The 23,670-nt window shown below is 43.8% G+C and overlaps 1 protein-coding gene across 1 annotated transcript in view; it reads right to left on the bottom strand.

Annotated features, from left to right (window-relative positions):
- Nucleotides 1-12,166, bottom strand: part of LAMB4 (laminin subunit beta 4) — a 43,961-nt gene extending 31,795 nt beyond the window's left edge. Inside the window, exons 1-9 of the mRNA XM_075428076.1 lie at nt 12,133-12,166; nt 10,673-10,830; nt 6,606-6,741; nt 5,177-5,250; nt 4,331-4,519; nt 3,671-3,734; nt 2,901-3,115; nt 1,987-2,107; nt 677-865 (exon numbers count right to left, since the gene is read on the bottom strand). Of these exons, the coding sequence (XP_075284191.1) occupies nt 677-865; nt 1,987-2,107; nt 2,901-3,115; nt 3,671-3,734; nt 4,331-4,519; nt 5,177-5,250; nt 6,606-6,741; nt 10,673-10,830; nt 12,133-12,166 (1,180 nt within the window). The remainder of the gene's footprint in view (nt 1-676; nt 866-1,986; nt 2,108-2,900; nt 3,116-3,670; nt 3,735-4,330; nt 4,520-5,176; nt 5,251-6,605; nt 6,742-10,672; nt 10,831-12,132) is intronic.
- Between the last annotated feature and the right edge of the window lie 11,504 nt (nt 12,167-23,670).

Genomic DNA, 23,670 nt, shown 5'->3' with positions numbered 1-23,670 from the left:
GCTGGTCTGAGTTGGCCACAGCTGACTTATTTACTGGAAGCAATGGATTTGGCAGGGGATACTGCCTTCCTAATGCATCCTATTTTTTCCTAAGGCACTACCCATTTCTCACAGCAGAGCTAACATCTACCACACCACTTCCCTGGGTAATCTCCCCTCGACTCCTTAAGGAATTGTCATGCCAACCAATTGCTACAATTAAATTATACTTAGAGCATTTTTCCCATCCTATGTTAATACTGAATTTAGCTCATTTTTCAGAAGAAGGACTTTCATGCCTGAAAGCTTATTTTTCTTATATATGGCAAGTATCTAGTAAAAGTTATTGCTCCTCCCATCATTTTGCACCTCTCCTGAAATCCCTGACTATCACAGAAGTAACAGCACTATTACTATTCATATTTATATTGATGTTGTTCAAAAAAGATGATAGGCCTGCCAGATTTCAAAGCTCAGTTTAGCGATGAGTTGGATTATGCAGCCCTTTTCATGATGCTTGTTCAAGGATGTGGTCATGCAGCTACTTCATAAGGTAGCTTGGGTGTTACAGCTTTGGTAACATTTTTACAGCCCTACGAATGTTTAAGCATGGGGATGCCATAAGGCTCAGAGGAAAGAGAACCAGAACCACCCTGTTTTGTGTCATTCTTATGGAATTTAAAGAAACAAAGCTTACGGAGGCACGCGTGAGGGTCCGAGATGACTTTGAGTGGATCCCGGTAAAAGAAATGTTTACACTGGTCACAGTGTTGCCCCGTGGTGTTGTCCTGGCAGTCCTCACAAACACCACCGCTGACTCCACCACTGGCCTGGTACACAGCCATGTCAAAGTGGCATCTGCCAGAGTGGCTGTTGCAGTTACACCCTGAAACCAAAACAAACAGTGGGATATTTCGCACCATGACTCCTATTATTGTGGTCTTGCCACCATTGCTGATTTCAGTGCCCCAGCAAGATTACAGCTTCCCAGGCCTTGTGCTTTACAGCTGGGGGGAAACATTTGAGACTTCCAACAGAACTCGGCCCTACACTTGGAAAAGTACCCATGCAGGTGAGTGTGCCTGATATGCAGAGGGGAGCACTGCTTCACTGAAGAAAGATCTAGCTGAATGTTTGTCACAGAACGTAATACATTATTCTTGTATATCCCACATTACTCTGTATTGTGGATATAAATAATTCAGCCTTGTCCAAATTATTTTTTCATTCACAAGAAAGACCCTGTGCAAACCAATGAATGATCTTTTCTGCATTAGTTGTTTTTTCCCTTCTTTACTGGTTTTTTATCTTTATGAAGAACAAGAACGTGAAACAGCTCTCTTTCCTGTAGGGCAACACAGCACCGACTGATACAGGAATCCATCTGTTTTTCTAGAAGAGGCATGGAAAGGTCTCCCTCCCAGAAACCCAGCCATCCCATTACGCATTACGCCAGGATTGTGCTACAACCACCCCACAACTATTGAAAATAGTACAAGAAGGACACTGAGTTGCTGGAGCGTGTCCAGAGAAGAGCAACAAGACTGGTGAAGGGTCTGCAGAACAAGTCTTATGAGGAGCAGCTGAGGGAACTGGGACTGTTTAGTCTGGAAAAGAGGAGGCTGAGGGGGGATATTACTGCCCTCTACAGCTGCCTGAAAGAAGGTTGTAGTGAGGTGGGTTTTGGCCTCTTCTCGCAGGTAACTAGCGATAGGACGAGAGGAAATGGCCTCAATTTGTGTCAGGGGAGGTTTAGATTGGATATTGTGAAAAATTTCTTTACTGAAAGAGTGGTAAGGCATCGGGACAGGCTGCCCAGGGAGGTGGTGGAGTCCACCATCCCTGGAGATGTTTAAAAAACATGTAGATGTGGCACTTTGGGACATGGTTTAGCAGGCATGGTGGTGTGGGGTTGATGGTTGGAGCTGATGATCTTAGAGGTCTTTTCCAACGTTAATGATTCTATGATTCTATTCTACGAAAAGGAAAATAATATGTTTGAGTTACGTTTGCAAGCATTATCTTGTGCCCCTTCAGCTGGCCTCCAGGGAGCATCATTGTAGAAATCTTTACATCTTTCACAGGACAAACCTTCGGTGTTATGGTGGCAGATACATCTCCCATGGACCTGCAACATGGTGAGAACAGAGATGAGGTGAGGTGACATGAGAGGAGGGGAGATATTTTCTCGAGGTATGCCAGCAAGACTGGGAAAATACAAAGCTCTTTGGCTCCCTCAGCTGTCGTAATTCTCAGTTATTTGAGTAAAAAGGTCTGGAAAATACCTGCAAAATTTAATGAAACAGTTTTAAAGCCACCGAGCAACATTCAGAAAATAAATACTTCTAGAAATATCAAAGGATACTTCAACTGTTAAAATTTTGTATCTCTCTCCCTAAATGTCTCTATACTGAGATACATATTTTCCAGGAGAAAAAATACTCTTCTTCCCAGAAGGAAAGAATTCACAGTCATGTTCCTGAATATTTTAATAATCTGTTTTTCATGGGTTAGCTTTGCATTATCAGCGATTCTTTGTGCCAATGCCTCCTCTCCTGCTGCAGAGCCCAGCTGGAGTGTGGAATGCACCCGATGATTGGCCATTCAAGTCTGCACACACCACAGGCTACTTACTGCATTACATTTGGACCATTACAGCTCTGGTATTTTCCTGCTATTTTCAACATGTCTTATCCCAGTTGCTTTTGAAACACCTTACCTAGTGCCAACAAAGAGACAGCTTCTGAGTGATCCAGCCCAGGATTTTAAAGGAAGAAGCTGTTGTTGAAACATTTTACACCTTTGAGTTGCAAATGTTCAATCCAAGAGAGAACTTGCTTCCTCTCCCTCCCTCCATCTCTTCCTTCCCTCAAAATACCAGGTAGGGACTGCCTTTGTTGGAGACAGCATTAACAACGCACCATCCCAGACTGATGGAAAACATCTCCCCGTAGATTCTGCATGGGATCACACTGGCTGGCGTGGCCATTGCAAAAGCAGCTGCCTCGCACAACCATCTCATAGACAGCGTAGTAGTACTTCTCGAGGGGATCGCTGTGCCTTCTTCCAAGCAGAGCATCCCCAAGGGTGTGGAGTTTGGTAAAATTGATCCTTAGGTTTGTCAACGTAATGAGCTCTGAAAGGAAAGGTGAGAAATCAAGAGCCCAAGTTCACTCAAAGACGAACAGTATGAAATCTTCAGCTTGGATCAGTCATCCAAGAATTCCCCCATACTGAAGAAACAGTTAAAATGACCTGATATGGGCCAAGACCAGTAACCCACACAGTGCCAGGGCACAGGCCCTCTCCTGGCACACAGCTGTGTAAGCATTAGCACGCTCCCTGCTATGGCTCTGGCTGGGGTCAACATGTATTTTCTGTAAATGTCTTTATAGGTTCATGTACAGCTCTGGGACTGCTCCCAAAAGGCAGCGTGGATTGGGCCACCTGATCCCAGAAGGAAAGGCAGTCTAGCTGCATGGATGAGCTCTGCAAAGCTGTGCCGTTTGCCCTCAGTGCTAGAGAACAAGATTGGTCCATTCTATCTATTAATACAGATGTCTCCCTACGATCTTTTGGTACCTGATTTTCAACACCATTTATTTACACCAGCTGAGCTTTTCACTCTTTCAGTGCACAAAATAAGCAACACCAGCAAAGTAGCTGTGGAGAAAACCTGTACTATCCATACCTTGGATATATGGCACATACGGATTTTCTATTTCAAGGCTGGGATCCAAAGCTTTTAAAACAACCTGCAAAACAAATTAATACAGCTCTATAGATCACTGAAGCTATTCTTTTTGGATATAAAGCCTGTTACCTGAGACCCATTAGTTACTAATGCCACTTTACTGATGCCAGAAAAGAAAAAACACAAGGCTGTGGCCCTGGTTCAGAAAGCGCTCTCATCCTTTCAACCCGGCCTTGGCTGAGCAAGGCAAAAAGACATTTTGGTGCACTGATGTGTCAGAAGGAAGGAAAAGGAGTGCCCCAGAGTAATGTAGAGATGGGACTGGCACCTACCACAGGGATCAAAGGACAGGCCCCTGCCTTCAGTGCTGGAGGCTGATGGAGTCAAGATCTCATGAGGGGCATTTCCACGTGAATTTGTAAGGAAGAAAAGAGCGGTCAAAGGTTTTGTACGAGTTGTTTTATGAGTTCATTTGGATGTGAAACTGAGGGTAAAGTGCAGTGTTTGTCTTTCCCTCTTACTTCAGTAAAGCCAATACCACTTCATGTCTCAGAACCTGTGTAAGTGGATCTGATGGATACAGACAAGAGACCCTCAGCTCCACAAAAATAGCCACGTATGACCTGAACTCATACAAACACAGAGACTTGGCAATACCTCGCCTTCAGTGGAGGGCTCGATGTCAGAATATCTTGAGTCACAAATGACGTCTCCCACACTTTTTGCTGGACCAGAAGAGATGCTGGGAAAAGAAGCTGCACAGTCCTGTGCAAAGTATCTAAATGCTTTCCAGGTCTGACCAAAGTCGGTGGAGCGCTCAACCAGCATTGCTGCAGGCCGAAATGTCTGCAACAAATATTGTTTCAAGAATTCCTTAACCAGGTGTTGATAAGACATCTCATGGGCTGTTCTATTGACACTCCTGTTTGGGGGATGCCAACAGCTGCCATTTAAAATTCTGTGTTTGGGAGCTTGCAGGCTCCCTACAGTGTTACTATGCTGGTTACGTGATTCTCTGAAAAAGCCGGATTCATCTGAACCCTCTCAGCAAAAGGGAAGGGCAACCTTCCACGTAGATGTAAGATTACTTTCTAAGTAAGGAAGTTTATCATAACAATGTAGGAATTTTGCAGAAAAAAATGTGCAACATCTGGATCATAACGGATATAAGTGAGAAGACTGAACTAAACTTCAAAGAGCAACCTCAGTTCAGAAATGTCCTAATTTTTTAGGGCTTAATTTTGCAATTTAATTTTTTTTTAGCTTTAATTCTCAGATTTATAGAAAATAGAACCAGAAGGCACATGAATAGGAAGCTATTCAGTCTATCCTCCTCCCCTAAGGCAGGATTAAATATAACTTAACCATACTTGACAGATGTTTATCTAACCTGTTCTTACAAACCTCTAAAGATGGAGCTTTCACTGCCTCCATAAGCAATTTATTCCTGTGGTTAAGTAATTACTGTATAACATTACATAAAAGCTCTGGTAAAAGATGTACCTTAAAAGTCAGGACAAGATGGCTGAACTGGAATAAAGATTCTAAGTCCAATCTAATGCTGACATGGTCAATGCCTGAAAAGAGAATGAAAATTAAGTGAAGAGCATGATGAGCACATTGAAGGGGTTGCTGAGACAGCTGTCCTGTGGGGAATTAAAGATGCCTTTTCCAGCATGGCAGCTAGGCTCTTTCGGGCATCCCCTGTGCACAAACCCAGCGGGCAGCCGGACCGCTCTCTCAGGGGTAATATGTGATGCGCTGCCTTTCCGGCACTGGCACCAGCAATGCCGCATGTCATTGAGACTGCAGGAGCTGGTTAAAGGTCCTGTTCAGACCACTCAGACTGTAAGTGACGGTGATGGTAAGGCTCCGGGTTTACATCTTGCTGTATACAGGAAGATTATTTTAAAATCCAACCAAACAGTTTGCTTATTTCTAAGAAAAACCTGAAACCCAGTAAAAATATGGCGTTTTCTTCATGCTAAACAGCTCTGTTAAGCCCTTCTATACTGCCAGACCTGAAATCTGTCATGAGCAGAGCCGTTGCACTAGGCATCTTCCAAAACTGCAACAAGTATGGAAAAAACCCCACAATTCACACATTCTCTGTGGAGAGTTGCAGGAGCTCAGCTGATAACCCCACTGTTCACATCTGCATGCAGCATCCCAGGGCTCCTGCTGACCAGGCTGTGCACAAGACCTCATCCCAGAAGTTTCTCCTTGCTAAACTCAATGAAAAAACAAGGCTTATGAGTTTTAGTTGGATACCCAAAATTGGGCTAACATATTGTCTTAATTTTTCTATGCCTTAATTTCCAAACAGTCAAATATTTTTTACATATTCACCACATGTCAAAAATAAAGTAAAGTAGATGCTATTCCTCCTATCATGCCTTCACAGAGAAGCTGTAAGGCTACATAAATTGATATGTGGGAAGAACTACTACAGAGAAGTTTGCGACAAAATTAACATGTGGCAATACGGGTGTTGATAGCCAGGCTTCGTTTAATTATTTCCTAAAGTATTCATGCTTTACACGGCAAACTACTTTTTTTAAATGGATATTTTTGTTTTACACACTCTGTCATTACACATCTGTAGGCAAATGTACCTTTGCCACAAATCACACTTCCCTGAAAAGCAGACACTCTGTGAAAAATACACAGCCACCGTGTATAACAGCACTGCTGCGGGTCCTCTGGTCAGCTCTTGGAGATACTGTGCTTAAAATTTGTCTGTAGAAAAACAGAATTTCTGAAATCCTATACTGTTACACACAATTCGGTTTAAATCACTCAGTATTACTGAATCTAAGAACGGATGTAGTTTTGTCTCATGTCTTCATGAGGGCAATATGTGATGAATCCCACTTACATAAATAAATCTCACACTAACGTTTTGCAGTAATATATTCTCAAAGAAACTTACCATTTTCTGACTGCCACCACTTTTTTTTCCTATCGGGCTCAAAAGTTGTGATAACATTTTCAACCATGTGACTGTTGTGCCGTGTATAGGGATTATATGGATATCTGGAATCACAGAGAAAGCACTTCTGTTCAGCCTAGAAAACAAAATAAGTAGGATAAAGGATGAATTTGGTCTCTTCTCTAAAGATCTGGTGGTTGTACATATACTTATGCCATTGCAAGACTGGAGTCTGTCATGTTGCTTTGGGTTCTTGTGCTTTTAATCGCTCAGGCTTTCACATATAAAGGACAAGCCCAGGAAAATTATCATATGCACAAACCAAGCACACAGTAAATGCTGGCCTCAGTTTGCGCCAGGTATTCTACAAACAATACCCTTTTTCAGTTGTGGGAAAGGGATCTCAGTAAGAGCAAAGCAATAAGTTTGTCAAGGTGTTGATTCTGGGTTTAGCTGCCAGAGGGTTTGTTTTGCAAGAGTTTCTTGGGAGAAATTTATTTTTTAAAAGCTGAGTTTTCATTCATGACTCATAAAGGCTGTAGAAACTTTCAGCCAGAGACAGCAGCAAGGAGGCAGAGGGGATACAAGAGAGGACTGGATCTTTCAAGATCTGAAGCAGCCTTGAAGAGGAAATTCACTCTATCATTTATACATTTTTTCCCCTCTCTTTTGCACATTTTCTAGCAGCTCGGCAACTCAGCCAGGAGCAGCAGACAGGTGCTGTTGTACAAATGGAAGGCAATGCTGGATCCAGGCTCATTGTAAGTAGGTGGCCTGGGCTGACACCACTACCCTGACCACTATCAGAGCCTTTTGTAGGCATAGGGAAACTGGAAAAGTTTAAAAACAATGCAAAGGAGGAAAATCAGGATGTCAATAGGATGTAAGGGTCTTGTCTGAAAGCATAACAAGCAGAAGATGAAGGTAGTAATGATTAGCCAATATCTCAGTGCTGAATGAGAGGCTTTTGCCTGCAAAAGGGCTTTGAAAGTGAGGGAAGGGAGCTCCTATTTCAGCTGACAAGAGGGGCATTGAGTGGGTGACGTAAGGAGAGGTGACAAGGTTAACATGGTGGGCTGGGAGATGACCCGTGCTGAGCCACGCAGGCAAGCCCAAGCAACATGCGATGGCAGCCAGCAGTGTCATGGGGAAGGGTATGGCAGCGGCCACGCTGGGGGATGCCCAGGGTGGGCAGGGGCAGCTGTGCTAACCTGATGGACCCGAAGAGATTTGGGCAGAGCCTGAGTGTGAGGGCTCAGGGATAAGCCAAAGCAGAAGGTGATGCCCAAGCTGTGGGCCTGGCTGGCAGGGATACTGGCAGAAGGGGGGACGACACAGCTCCCCAGAGGGAGCTGAAGGTGCTCTTGGCTGGGAGGCTGGCAGGGATGCTGCTGAAAACAAAAAGTGGAAGTCAGAGGCAGGATCTGGGCTGGAAATGACCCAGAAGAGGATGGGTGGAGAGGCACACCCAGGATCTGTGGAGAAGTATTAGGAATGGTTTGGACATCTCTGTATTATGAAATCACTTGGGAATTATTCACATCTAAATAAATGGAGAGTCATAGATTTACAGGTAAATAATATAACATAATAATTCATGTGTTTTAAATGCTACAATAAATATATATAGTATTCAGTCATTCTATGCCACCCTTGACAAATGTATGTATGTACAACCTAGAAGATGAGACAGAAATACAAAAAATACTCTGTCACCTCATTTCACAAAGTTCTGTTAAAGACAGCTCAGGTTATTGAAGCATTTGGCAGGACTGCACACACCCACTCTCTGGTTTATAGAAACACATACAATATGACACTCAATTGACTGATGTTTAAGGTTGCTCCATAAAAATTTTTTTGTGCCCCAAGGACAAGCACATGCATGTCTATGCAAGGCAAGTCTGGCAGATCCCGTTTGCTTCTGAAGTGTGCAGCTTTATGCTCTCCTCAATTGACTCCTCTTTCTTTCCCTTTCAAATCACATGTCATCAGTAAATCCAATCATAGGGCTAAAAACCACTTAACCTACATTCAGAAACAAGACACATTCAAGACTGAAAATGATTTGCAATGCTTCTTTTCAACCACAAAGCGGTTGAACTCTAATTTTTTTTCAATCCTAATTTTCAATAAGACATCCCAACCGAGTCCTGCTTCTTGGCAGCTTGCCATGTTGACTAACACAAACTTTCACAAGTGAGTTTTGCTCTGGTCATGACGCGTGATGCAGGTCATCAGGACGGGAACTGGGGGAGGAAGCACGCAGCTTTGCAAGATGCAAAGCTTCCTGGCCTGCCTCCAGCAAAGCATTCAAGAATGTGCTGGTGAGAAAGAGAAGCGAGTTGAGCAGGACTCTGTGATTTGTCTCAGGTGACACACACATTTAAGGGGAGCTGGTACAGCAGATCACATTGCCAGCACATAAGCCTCTATTTCTCAAGCTCTGCAAAGCAGCAGATTTTGTATCTCTCGTCCTCTTCAGGAGACAGTCACCAGGGGTCAAGACACGTTGAAGTAGCATTAAATCACAGGGATTATTGTGGAACAGCTGTTCCTTTTCATGAGTCTGTATTTACATAATTGAAAGGATAATTACAGGCAAGTGAAAATATTATTTTTTTATTGCTCTTTGATCTCCTCTTAAGAAGAGAAAAAAAAAACAACAGGCAGTCATCCTGCTAAGGACCAGAAAGACAATGTCTCCGAGATGGCTCTTTGTCCCCCTCTACAAAGCAGTGCCGAGACTCAGAGCACAGCCAACGAGTTAGTGCCCAGGATCCACTTGTTCAAACAACATGGGGAAAACCAGCAAAGGGTGAAGAACAGCTCACAGGCTCTTTTGGGAGAGGAAAGAGGTATTTATATTTTGCAGAAAACCACAGTTGCAGTGAGTAACATGGAGCACTGCTTGGTGCCATTTCAGTATGGCCGAGCTTTGCATTGCAAATGTGTCACAGTGTTTTGCCAGAAGGTCATAAACTGTAATTATTTTCAAATGCTTGTAAATTAAGCTGTGTTTTATTAGCTTCCTCTTCAGCCTACAGCTGGTATTTAGCAAAAATATTTCTATTTGCAACAATTTATTAGCTCAGCAGGGCCAAGTCCTCCAGGACGTGCAGCAGGGGAATTCCCGTTTCTGCCTGCCTGCAAGTCCCACATGCCCACTGGTCTCCACAGTCCCAGTCGCTGCAGCCAAGGAATGAGACAGACCCCTCTGGTCACCTGTGTTTTGGATCTGCCCACCCAGCCACGCGGCCAAAGACTGGGCTACACCGTTAGATTTTCCCTCTGCCAGAGATGGCTGCTTTTATCAACATTAAGACAAGGAGCAATAGCTTTAAACTAAGAGAGAGTAGATTCAGACTAGATATAAGCAAGAAATTTTTTACAATGAGGGTGGTGAAACACTGGCACAGGTTTCCCAGAGAGGCGGGAGATGCTCCATCCCTGGAAACATTCAAGGCTAGGTTGGACAGGGCTCTGAGCAACCTGGTCCAGTTGAAGATGTCCCTGCTCACTGCAGGGGGGTTGGGCTAGATGACCTCTAAATCTCCCTTCTAACCCAAGGCATTCTATGATTCTATGATTTCAGATCAAAAGATGAGAGGACATGGTGTGAATCTCTTACCAGGCTTCCTCAGGTCTCAGCACTGTGTGGGACATGGCCCAGTGAAGGCCCGTCAAGGCAGTGCCTACAGCCTGCAGGACCGCACTCCTCCCACTGAGCACTCACGCACATGCAAACCATGGTCTTTATCTCTGAGGCATGAGTGGAAAAAGGACCTGCAGAGCAAAGCTCCTTCAGAAATCCCTGTGCTTGTTTGCACCTCATGGATGTTTCTCCCGCTTGAGAAGCTATACATCACTGTGGAGGCTGTTTGCTGCCAAACCCTCCACATGTTCTGCAATAAGGCATAGCCTTCCGCCAGACTTATGTCACACTGTCTGATGATTATTCAGACAACTCCAACAGAAACTTCCTAGTCTGGGCAATTTCCTTTTACCGCTGAGAAGATTGTTAGTAAGCAGAGTTCAATTTATTAAAAAGGAAAGAGTAAACCAACCTCTAGGTAGCCTATAATGCAGTACTTCTGAGGGCCATTCATTCCACAGGTTGATGAGGCCGTTAATTGCTTGCTGCGACCCAGGAGGAGGTCCCCAATGGCTGGGTGGCAGGACCCAGCATCACAGTCATCTTGTGCATGCTGGAGTCTTATCAGTGCTGAGCGCAAAAAAAGATCAAAGAGAGATGAAATTGTTTTGTGTACCCAGAATTATTCTCCAGAGAAAATCAGTTACATCCTAACATCAGCAGAAAACTAAATTATCCTTTGCCTGTACTCCTTTTGTCCTTAGTAATATCGTTTGGCAGAATCTTGAAGAGCTTTGATAACGAACACACCTGCTGCAAAATCATTACAAAAAATATAGCTAGCATATTGCAAATCTATGCTAAAACTTACACTCTCAGCACATTATTGTGTGGTAGACATGCCAGTCTGCTACGAGCAATAATTTGTTATGCTTCCTAATCCTACAGCAGCATCACAGGCATTTCAACTGACTCTATGAGCAGAGCCAGATTTGGATTAATTCTGCTGATTTCCACTGATTTCCAAGCGATAATGGTGGAACTGAGACCAGGATTAACGTCAGGTATCCCTCAGATTTTCTGATGATTTGCAACGAACCTCCTGGTCCAGCCCCAGAACCCTCCGTTCAGACCCCATGGAATGGTCATCAACAATTAAACAGAATAATTCTAAGTTATCTAAATAATGAACCTCCTGGTCCAGCCTCAGAACCCTCCATTCAGATCCCATGGAATGGTCATCAACAATTAAACAGAATAATTCTAAGTTACCTAAATAATTGCAGGATCAGTTGGTTTATTATGCCTGAAACAACTTTAAATATTTTCCCCATTATGTTAAGACTTCCCTTACAGGGCTTGTCCTTTTAAACAAGTTCTGTCCTGAAACCCTGAACAGGAATGGGTACCTCGGAGGCTTTATCTGTTCAGCTTTACTTGGCTCAACTTGTTGCAAAAAGTGCAGTTAAAAAACCCACAACAATCAATACATGAAGATCCCACAGAACACTAGAAACTACCGCAATTAGAATGGTAAAAATATAGTATTTTACTGTCAGATTTCAGTCTACGGCTCAGGCTATGCTTCAGATGATGAGTGCCGCTTAACTCTTTAGGTACAAAGCAATTTGTAAGTTTGGTTAGCCTGCTCTTCTTTATTTATGCAGATCCATGCTTATTATTTGTTAGCAGACATTGATTGCTCCTTTCAGGACCTGACTCAGACTCAATTACAACACATATCTTTTCTTTGCACTTAAAGGTTTCATATCACTCATAGCTCCTAGGCAGGAGAATGGGGAATAAGTACTCACTGTCAGGTGTGTCTTAATAGTGTTCTTAAAAGGACTCTAACAAAATCTTGGGAGAGATGTGTAAATCACGTGATCACATTTGAAAATTGGCCTGAGTACGTGTAGCATCTGTACTTACTGAGGTGTAACAGGATGGCCAGGCCCGGCCTCATGCCTGCCTGTGAAACTCAAACTGTTGTCACTGTAAGAGAAGAAACGGTGGGTTACCCAGCGCTCTGCCTCACCAAGGCACCCCTTGCACGTAGGCTTACTCAGACCTAGCCTTTAGTAAAATGACAAAGGCATAACAAAAACATAAAGATTAAAAGGGAATCCTAGCTTTGAGTTTGTTCTAGCGAAAATTTCTCCTGACAATCTCACTGAAATTGGGGTGAAAGCAGTGGCACACGTCACAAATGCTTTTGGAGAAGACCGTAAAAACGTATTCACACTTAAAGTAAAACCGAAATGCTGCTGGGAAAAAGACTGTAGTATTTGCATATAAGCGATTTAATCCTAAGTCTAACTCCTTCTCTGGAGGTTCATGTTTCTTGCATTGACTGAAAACAAAGACCAGGGTCCTAACAAAGATGACACTGAGAAAGCCCAAAGTCAGGTGCTATGAATTTTGGCAGAGACAAGATTATAATTGCATCTTTAAGTGCGGTGAGGAAAACCAGGTAATGTCAGTATCAATGCAAAAGACACGTAGAGGGGAACCTCAGCGTGAACCCAAGGGAGGTTCATTGTGGCATTTACTTCACACCCTTCCTCTTCCTACTCACCTGGAGGAAAGGAAGACTTGTCAACACAAAAGCTCTGCTGGAGAACCAGAAAGCAATCATGGGTATAAAAGACAACACAGCATCCTGCCACCAACCAGAGCTCCCAAACCATAGCCCGCTCTCCATCTTTGCCCCTTCCACCCCCTTCTCCATCTGTAGGCACAGTGGGGCCCACATGCCCTGATGCAGCTCCAGCTGCTGGGGCATCCCCCGTGAGCATGCCCAAAGTGCCGCTTCCCAGCTCCATTCTTGTTCCCCACCTTCATACAGCCCTCGCTGTGCTGAACGAGTTAAGAGGGAATACCCACCCCCACCCTCCAGAGTAGGGGGAACAAGGCAAAGGCATTCAAAGTGTTTCAGATGTTACAGGCTCCACACAGGCTTGGTTCACGCAGCTGTATCCAGCACAACTGCCATACCCACACGTCTATTTCAGCAACCTCAGGCCAGGAAAGCTATTAAGGGCCACCAGCACTTTGTGCTTCAGCTCCTCTCCCCTGTCACGGCAGCCAAGAGCCTGGTGTGTGACGGCGAGATGATGCCGCAGAGCATCTGCGCAGCTGCGCCTGGCTCCCCGGCCACAGAGGTAGCTGGCCGCAGAGCTGGTGTCCCAGGCAAACCTGATCAGCATTTTCCTGCTGAGTTGGACTTTAAATTTTATACTGTCAGAATGATGGACGGACTCAGAGATGACTTAAACTGTGACAGCACTGCACTAAAGTATAGGTATCCACGGTAAGAGTAATCTCGGAAGTTATACGTCCCAGTCCCTACCCCATCTAACACCGTGACGTTCAATACCAGTGATACTCTTTGAATACGACTCCCTTTAACAGAGAAACAAGGACCAGCAAAACCCCAGCGTATCTTAGTTCCATGCTTAGCAGGAAAATTAAACACTGAAGAGGTCTTACCTGAGTTTCAGACAGCCAAGCGTTTCAGCTGGAAATGAGCAAAGCCGACTGAGGGGAGCAAGGAAAGGCGTACGTGTGAGCTTCAGCTGGAGAAGACAGCGCGTCCCCCGAGGCACCGAGGCGTACGGGAGAATGAGACCCAGCCTGCAACCTGCCAAAGGCTTGATTTGTGAACTCTTTCTGCCGGAGCTTCTGGCATCAGCAAATATGCGCAGTGAAAGACAGTTGTGACAGGTTAAGTTCACGGCAGAAAAAGTTCATGCAACTGAAAAGGCTGGGATTCTTAAAGTGCTGGCAAACAACTCTTTAATTGTTGTTTAATTAAACAACCGTTCCATTGGTCCGATTTGCAAGCAAACATCAAAGTCTTTACAGCTATTTAGCATCAAAAGTCCAGCGGCACTGGTTTATCTGAACATGGGCTAGAATGGACAACTCCTCAGGGTAGGGGTGCAAATGGTCTGGAAAGCTGGTTGTGGGGTTTGAGGTGACTGTAAGCGTGCCTACCTGAAAGCTGTGATCGAGCCAGCTCCGAATTAGCTCAAACACCAGATCACTGCTGTGAGCACAAGGTCTTTTTCAATTCAAAGCTAAAGATGACACGGCAACTTAAGTGACAGCTTTGCATTTCAGCACAAGCTTTGCCTGTAACTGCCCGCAGCAGCAAGCACGAGGCAGGGCGGTGTGTGGGGTACAGCGCAGTCACAGGAAACCCGGTGATGGAGCAGCTCCGATAGAGCGTTCACAGAACTGGCCACTGGTTTTTGGTGTCTTTGTTGAAACCTGTGGCACTTTGATTCTGGTTTTCAGAATGGCAGGTTGTCTTGGGTACCCGTTTTTAGTTGTGATACATTTGTTATCAGTTCTCCTCTGACTGTTTGTAAGGCTTAATTCATGATTGTCTGTAAAGTATCACCACATCCTCAAACAGAAGGTTTTCCATATGTGCAAAATATGTTTTATAAACTAATAATTGCTTTTCTTCTGATAGTTCCTATTCTTTCAGAAAAAAAAGACAAGTGTTCTTTAATCCTATTGCAATGTTCAGAACTAAGTGTCCTCTGCCATTACTATGATTGTTAACTCTAGCAGAAATAATTCATTTACTTACATTTTTTGAAATTACTTTCCTCAAGTGCATATGGAAATTACTTGTGGGAGACTTTTCAGGCTAATTTAATCTGCATTTGGTTTGTACTCATGTATGATTAATTATTATACAGATGGTTTCTATTTAGTGGGTTTCAATATTAAGAAATAAAAGACTCAATGATATATTAAGATACTAATTTTACTTTTTCTGTGTAAGCAGTATGTCAAGTGCTCTCTGAAAGAGTGACATACAACTGAAGACAGTATTATTATGATGCTACTAACTTTCAGAATGGTTAACGTTTTATTAGCATATTTGGTAGTGAATTCAGATTTTTTTACAGAGAAGTTATGTGAGAAGTAAATATCAAGAAAGATTTATTTGCAGAATATAGCTGGCCCTGTGTTTTGATTTATGTAGGACCCCAAGCAAGAAGGAGGTTTTAAACCACTTGAGGCAGGGATTAAGCAACTTCTTTTTTTGCTTCTTCACTGGTAAAGGATCTGGATTTATAACGCATCACTCGTCCCATGCTGGCTGGAGGGTAGACAGCATTGCTGCATGATTTTTCAAGTCATCACAGGTCCTACAGCTGTCATTTCTTAGGCCCAAGGCATATCCATAACACACGCAAAGGACAGGAGTTGCTAGCGCTTCAGCGTATATTCCCCTCACAGACACCGACCAGCAGTGATGGAGAAGGCAGGAGTAGAGGCACCACTCACACTTCGCAGTCTGGCCCCGGGATGCCGGCTGAGGGCAGTCAGCACCAGCCTGTACAGACACCCACCTTCCTCCGGTGGACACTGAATAAAAATGTGTCTTTGAGTATACAAGTTTTTTCCCTTGTAATGAAAATGTGAAAAAAACAGAAAAAAAAACAAAACTGGTTTTCCTTAAAGTTTCAATAAGAAGTAAAATTATTTGAGCCTGGGATTATTCTTGCCATGTGAAAGGTTGAGTATTTAATCTAAACAAATCACCTGGGCTTCCTTTACAGTCAATGGATAAAGACAGGGATCCCTACAGTCTCCAGCCTACCACCTTCTTCAGAGACTTAACCTAAAGCGATGAATCCCCCTTGGAGGTATCCGCTGCTTTCCTTTGGTTGTGGGCAGCCCAGTTCCCTACCTTAGCACAGCTGCCTGTATTTTAAGCCACTAAAGTGTACTGAGATGAATCTCACCCATGAAAAACTGGCCAAAATCATACATAAAATCCAATGGTCCCAAAAGTAAAACCATCTTGCTACACTGGTCTCTCTCTCCTCTTTTTTTTCTGCTCTGATTTCTTCACGTGTGTCTTACGCTTAAAGTGTAATTTCTCAAAGGCAAATACTGTGCATTTTTTGGTTTTCTACACGTTGGGAGAATGTAGCACTGAATAATAAAAACAGAATATAAGCTTACAGAGTATAAGCTTACAATCATATAAGTATTTTATTTGTCAGATCTGATCAGGATAGAGCCAAGGACAGCAGAAGAATAAGCTGCGGAGCTCAGGGGCAGGGGGAGAGGGAGGCCATCCCGTCCCCGAGCCTCCTCTCCTCTATGTTCCATGAGCTGGCTGCTCCTCCTTACCTTGCATCCTGCAGCAAACAGCTACTTTTAAAACTGTATTTAATAATTGTTTAAAAGAGCATTTCCACATTTCAAAGGATATAAAGTCTATTTATAATTTATGAGAAGCTTCTTCATTTTCTAACAGTCACAGCACCCCAGGGTACCCTTCACCTTTTGTGTGCAAGTCAGGCGTTTGAAGCCTTGGTTTTTCCACCACAAACAAGAAACGCAGTTTCAACTTGAATATTATCTCCTTGGCAGGCACAGCATTGCCGACAGTAGTAATCAACACTAAAGACAAAAAGACAGAGTGGGTTTATTTTAAAATATCAGTGTGATTCTCAAAGTGCTATTCAAGACATATATATTCAAGATACAATATTTCATAACAAGGTCCTGACATTTCCAAGCTACCAGTACGACTGGCAGGATGAGAATTCTGCCCCATACCTTGCTGCGATCTCATTAGTTTACTCAGAATTGGTGAGTTCATGCAGTATAACTGGCTGTTTCTCAGAACCTTTTCAAATCAATAAACTAAATTGCTTGAAATTTTTCATTTTTCATTGCTTTACTGGCCTGTTAATCAGAAATAATTATTCTCCCTAGGTTCATGAGAAAAATGGGTTATTGCACGTGAAAACACAGCAGAGGGGACTAAAAAGAAAGAAAAGAAAGGGAACCTACTTAGGAAGAAACAACTGAAGACACACACAAGGAAAAGGAAGCAAACGAGCTTTTGCAACCCCCAGAAGGTGTCGCAGCCTGGTCTGCAGGGCTGTCTCTGGCCCCTCTCCCTCTTCTCCACTCCCAGCTTGCTTCCTGGATGAACCCCGAGCCTGCTTCACCCTTTATCGAGCCTGGGGGTACTGGCAAATGCCACTACTAGTGCCAGCTCTGGCTGCTGTGTCCAGATGCCCCCATCGGTGCCACGCTGCGTGGGAGCAGAGACACAGCAGTACTGATGCCTGGTGTGTGGACAAAGGCTGAAGCTCGAGCACCAGCAGTGGAGAACGGTTAGACCAGCACAGCCCTACGGTGAAGCTGAACTCGCAGTTGCCCTGGATGCCCTCCCAAAGGGGCCTGTTCCCTTACCACAGTCCTCATGAACATTCTTTCCCCCCTTGTGTCAGTAACCATGGCTCCTCAGGGCTTGGGATACAGGCCTGCTTTTTGTTTGGCACATTGTCAGGATAGCTACGGTGAGGTTTTAGATACATTTTTCTAGTGACAATTTATTATACCTGAATAATAAACTGCAAAATCCCATGGAACCGGCATCCCCCTGACAAAGGCTGCCCTCCAGGCAGGAAGGCAAAGCAACACCCATCCTGGGGAACCACAAGTAACTCTCCTCCCTTGGCATGCCCTGCTCTTTTCCTGCACATAGCAACGCTCACACAGCTGTTTGGAGAATCTCTGTTGGCTCTGCTATAAATTTTGAGACACCGACACAGACCCAGACTGAAGAAGTGCTTCACCCTGGAGTATTTGCTCCTAGGGGCTGCTGTCACCCACGGCTGCCTGGGGCATTTGCTGTGTCCCTGCTGACCTTCCGCAGGCGAACGAAGGGAAAGCACACCGAGGAAAGCAGATTTACCCTCCCAAGCACTCTCTTCGGGTTCCTGGCTGTATTCGGCCCCATTAAGTGCACATACAAGTTCTCTCCATGACTATGAGGAGAAAACTGCATTTTGAGGCTTTAACGGAAATGCCGTAGGCTATATATATACACACAATATAACTGTAGGAATTAACCATGCACACTTTCTCTTCCAAAACAGGGTCTCCACTAAAAAGGGAAAGTTGTATTGAACTTGCAGGAGTTCAGAGAAGCTATATCTATACTGATGACTTTACCAGCAACAATCTGAAATCTCCACAAATAAGACAGCTGGAAAAGATTCTTAAAAGCTAATACTTGCTTTGCACATCTCGCTATTTTAGCTCCATGGAAAGGTTTACTTCTCAGAGAACTGGTGCTCATTTCAAATCGTTCAAGGCAAGGTGCTTCATGTTAGTCACCAAAAAATCACTATTTTTGAAGACAATTTGACTACAGATATTTTGGAAAGACATTTGTTCAACTACTTTCTTCAAGAAAACAAAAACTGCAAAGTCCACGCAACACAGGGGCCAGAGGATATGGTCCTTCCAACTCTGCCAAATTGACTCAGAAAGCAGACTCGAGCAGCACAAAGAGCAGTTGCTGAACTAGATTTATCTATATGCTTTAAAAGAGTTGACCATACTTTTTTCCAAAATATCAAGACATATTTTGACAAACAAATAAAAGACCAAAGAAACCCCTTGGTAAACCAGGGATTAAAATTCTATTATAGCTTTAAAGTATAACTTGTACGAGGACAATATACACAGAGCTAGGATGACGACAACAGTTTTTCATGACAGCCACTACCCTGCAACATAAAATAATGACGTTTCCCAGTGGAAAGCTTTTTCCACTACAGTATCTGTTAATAGGGCATAACAGTGCTCTTATTCTGCTAATGGTCTCTGTACTGTTGAAAGTGCTAAGAAAAGACTGTCCTATTTTTATTCACCTAAATTTGTGGCAGTGTTCTGTTTTAAATACCTATTATTAGATTTTCCATACCTGCCAGCTTAAATTATCCTAAGTATGTTTCTCTAGGTTAAAGTAAATTATTCTGCAAAGGTTAAATTGATGTTGTTTAGAAATTATCCTGAGCTCAGAAAATCTCTCTGGCCCCTGAGGAACCTTTGTGGCCTATTGGCTTAGAAACGTCTTGTTACCAGCGCAGAAATTTTCCATACTGTAGTCTGTTTGGGAACTAAGGTGTATGTTTGGGGTTTTTTTTTGAGGGGAATAAACAAAAAACAGAACCCAGGAGACCCCAATTTAAAGAACAAAGGGAAAACAGTCAATTCCACAAGCTCACAAAAAAATCTAGGAAACTGAGACCATCGGGAGGAGAACCTGACAAAAGGATGACAGCTTCAGTTTGAAGAGAGAAAAATGTGTCCACTGGAGGACAATGGCAGCAGTGGCAGCAATGAAAGCACCCACGGCAGAGCCACCAAAGCCCCGTGGTTAGGGAGCTCCCATGGGAGCCACTGGTTCTGGTCCTCCAGTCAGAAGCACAAAGTGAAACCAGCTCTTCCACCATCCAGGGGAGTGTCCGAACTACTGGTCTCAGAAATGAAAGAAGTCTGCCCTCATACCTTCTCCTTATTTCATACAAGAACTGAAAATCTAAATATTATGTTTTCGATTGACCTAGAATAAAATAATTTTGGTTGATTTAGTTCATTTTGTTTAGTAAAAGTGAGATGGACTGAAAAATCACTTTCTTTCTCATTATTTTGTTGGCTGGAAGAAATGGTTTCTTTTTTGTATAATTGGAAAACAAAAGTAGCACAAAATCACTAGAAATCTGAAAAAGTACAATTAGACTGAAATGAATGCAGCTTCAGGAACCTGCAGAAAGGCCCACATAGTGAAATAACTGGGAAATCTGTAGTCACCAATACCCGTGATAGACGTGGCATCTAGCCGTGACCACAACAGCCCTGTCACGTGGTCCTCTGGCTGCAGAAGACAGAGAGCACAGAGCAGACAGGCGTTAGACAAACCGGAGCTCAGCCAAAAGCCTCAACAGCTACACATACCTTCTTTGGCCTAACTTGGCAATATAAACAGCTAAACGGACATTTTGGAGATTCTTCATTTTCAGTCCCCAAAAAAATTTAATACAAAGGCTTCTTGGGAGTATTTAAATCTATCAACATACATGTGTTAATTATTTAAAAGTACGACAGAATGATAGCTGACTGGCTATCAGCTGTTTAACTTTATCTATGTCTATCCTGTAACATCTGGAATCTGTACAAATACAGGAATCATCACAAGTAAGTCATGCATAAGAGAGGGGAATGATTAGATATTGCCACGGACCCTAATGATACAACAAACATAACAGTAGCACAGCAATAACACCACATGCTAGCAAGTCGGGAACTGGTGTATAGATTTATATGAATTGCCCAGGATCAAGAATATATAACCTCTGGTTTATCCTTCTCTCAAATACTCAATTATACCAGACAGGAGAAGGCAAAAAAATTAATGTCTTTCTTCACTTTCCTGATCTGCCCTTGTCATATGGAATGGAAGTGTTGTCACCAACAGGCAGGAGCAGCTGGGTATGATGGAAACCCAGTCAAGCACAGAAAATGCCAGCAGCAAACCTGGAGAGAAGGAAATGCCTCTTGCTTTCAGATGCTATGATTGAAGAAGTTGTTTTTCAGCAGAAGGCAGCAGGAAGACATCTTTCCTTTGCTGACCATTTGTGCAGAGGGCATTTCAACAGCAATCGGTCTGCTCACATTTTGCCCATCCTCTCTCATCAGATAGTCTGTGACCATTACCCTGAGCTCCCGGCAGCGGAGTCAAGGGCGTAGGTGTCTGTGAACATCGAGCCAGGTAGAACTTCAGAGTCTCTCCTGTGTCTTGAAGGGTAAGCAGTCTGCAACAGAAAACAGGGTAGAAAAGGACTAGAGCTTTGGGGAAGCCAGGGTCAGTCTGAAGTTGAGGATTCAGAGGGTGGAAGAGGGAAGAGAAGCAGCTGATTCAGGCACCCTGGCAGGGAAAAGATTTAATTTTTGAGAAGGTCCACAGGTACTCACAGGGACATAGACTGGACATGGAAGATGTGGAGAGAGCTGGGCAGGGGATCTCAGAGAAGCTGCTGGCAGTTGTAGCTGGAAGTTGTGGCTTAGTCAGTTGGATATGAAAGAAGTGCGGCGTGCTAGGACTTCAGGAAAAAAGTATTGTCAGGAACAGAGGCTGAAAAAAACAGGTATATCCACAGGAGTGACTACAGGGTCTCTGTCCACTGCGTGGACAGGTCTGTGCAGAAATATGATGCCTGTTTAAAGAGTTGGGATGCACTGGGCCTACTGGGCACACAGAGATGCTCATGTAAGAGTATCCCGACCCCTTCAGATTGCCTGCAGAAGTGTCCTGAAAATGAACTGAAAACCCGGTGACTGCCAGATTACACTTAGACTAGATAAAGCTTAATTAACAGTCGTTATTTTTGCTAGGTTCAGCTCTCACCAACCATATTCAAATTGTTAGAGAAAGCAAGAGGCATGGTAAAAAAAACAAACCAAACCACACCAAAACATAGAGTTCATGTTATTTATTATTAAAATGAAAACAGTATTTCTGTAAAGCAAAACATTTCTAGCAATTTGCTGAGATTTTCTTGCAACCTGTTTGGCCTGGCAGAACATCAAGGGAATAAATTTCAGGAAAATTCTGAAGATGTATTTCTTATAGAGCCCAAACAATCAAATGTGTATATACTTGCCTACACAGATTTCACAGTAAGTTTGGGGAACCTTGTTCTGCTGACTAAGCATCAACTTACATGCATGACACTAGTATATCTGTAACACGACAAGGGTCACAATAACTGGAAAAATTTTGATAAAATATCAGTAAGACTATGTCAAACTCATTATTATTTATGAATACCGGAGTATCAACACCAGCTCACATAGGGCTTATCCAGACCTCTCCTGAACCCTGAAAAAGACTTTAGTGTCTGTTATGCAATTAACAAACAGCAGTGCCTTTTCCTCTATCAAAGACAAGTCATTCATACCCTTCCACTATGCCCTCTAACACCATTCTCAACCAGGTAGCCCTGCAAAAGCCCAAATCCTTCCTGCCATTCAGGTTTTTAAGATCACTGACAATTTTCAAGACTAAGCTTTATGCTAGGACACAGCAAACGCAGCAAAGGAGTAAAAAATTATGACTATTTGTGAACACAACTTCAAAGAAACTTTGAGAAACCTGTTTATTAATGGTCATGTGTTTTTTCAGGAAAACTGTGTTCCAAAGCACAGAAAACAGAACATTAAAACCAAAGAAATACTGAAGGTCACAACATACACTAGCATAAGTGTCTTTGTCTCCTGATAGTTGCTGGCCTTGTGCTGAGTGGTCAGACAATTCAAAAAGGCATTAAGTGAAAGAATTAGTGTTTTTATGTAACAATCAATTACCAAAATATTTCTGCTTTGTAACCATGATCTAATTACTAAAAATAGCCAAGTGGTGATAGATCAGGATTTATTACTAACCTTGCATTTGTAATCTAGACAGGAATTCAGCTCAGTGACTGACGTTCCCTTCCTCCCCACACACGCCATATAATCTATCAACAACATATAGCAAATCTCCGCTGAACCGAAGACACAACTTTGAACCAGTTATCTGTCTACACCAAACAATTTAAATTCTTGGGAAAAGGAAAAAAAACCCAACAAGATCACACTGTAGTATTTTTAACGGCAGCTCTCAGTCGTTCGCTTGAGTACAGTACCTATCCCAGCTCCCCTGTGTGTGAAGTAAGAGCCTCACGAAGCAGCTGTATAAATCACATTTTAAGAGTTAGCTAAATCACATAAATATTCTCTTAAAAATATTTGTAGTGGTAAATGATTTTGGATTACATATTAAAACAGTGGTGAGTCCATAGAACAGAGCTGTCCTATTTACACGATGAATTAGTGGTCAATAGGATTGTTTCAGACAGCCAGAGTAGATTTCACATATTTTTCCTTTCAGTGAACTGGACCGTCCTGCTTTCTGAGACCGAAGAAAAGAAATTTTCATGAAGATCATTTAAAAAAAGGATCTCTTGGAAGACCAGAAGTGGGACTGAGTTGGAAAAATGATGTAGAACCAGAAAGACCAGGGCCTCCTTTCACTGCCACCTTGTTTGTTATCTAAACCAGCCACAGACGCACCAAGAAAACAGAAGACCATAAATAAATCCCACTACAACAGTGATCACCACCGGCAACACTGCACTGCAATGCAATCGTAGGTCCCGCTCACGGAAGGACGGCAGCTCCTCCCGGGTTTTGGGCAACCTGTGGCCGTACGGACCGGCTCCAGGCGTTAGCCACAGCGGGCAGGGACGAACGCCGAAACCCTCCGGCAACCAAACGGCTTCGCCGCCTGAGGAGCAGGCGTCGGGCACGGCCGCCCCTGAGGTAAAACGGCGCGAGCGGCGACGGGCGGCACCGCGCACGGGCCCACCCCCAGCAACCGGCCTCGCCGCGCGCCGGCCCCGCCCCGCCGCCTCCGCGCGCGGGCTCCTGCGAGCGTGGGCCCTTCCGATTGGCCGAGCGGACGTCCCGCCGCCACCGCGCGCTGTGGCCCGCGCTCCCGCACTGCCCTGCGGACGCCCAGCGACCGCCCCTCTCGGCCCGCAGGACTGACTTTCTGCCCCTCCACCCCCTTTCCAGCCACTCCCACCC

This window comes from Opisthocomus hoazin, chromosome 8, assembly GCF_030867145.1.
Source record: "Opisthocomus hoazin isolate bOpiHoa1 chromosome 8, bOpiHoa1.hap1, whole genome shotgun sequence".
NCBI lineage: Eukaryota > Metazoa > Chordata > Aves > Opisthocomiformes > Opisthocomidae > Opisthocomus > Opisthocomus hoazin.
This window is presented reverse-complemented; position numbering and strand designations above follow the sequence as displayed.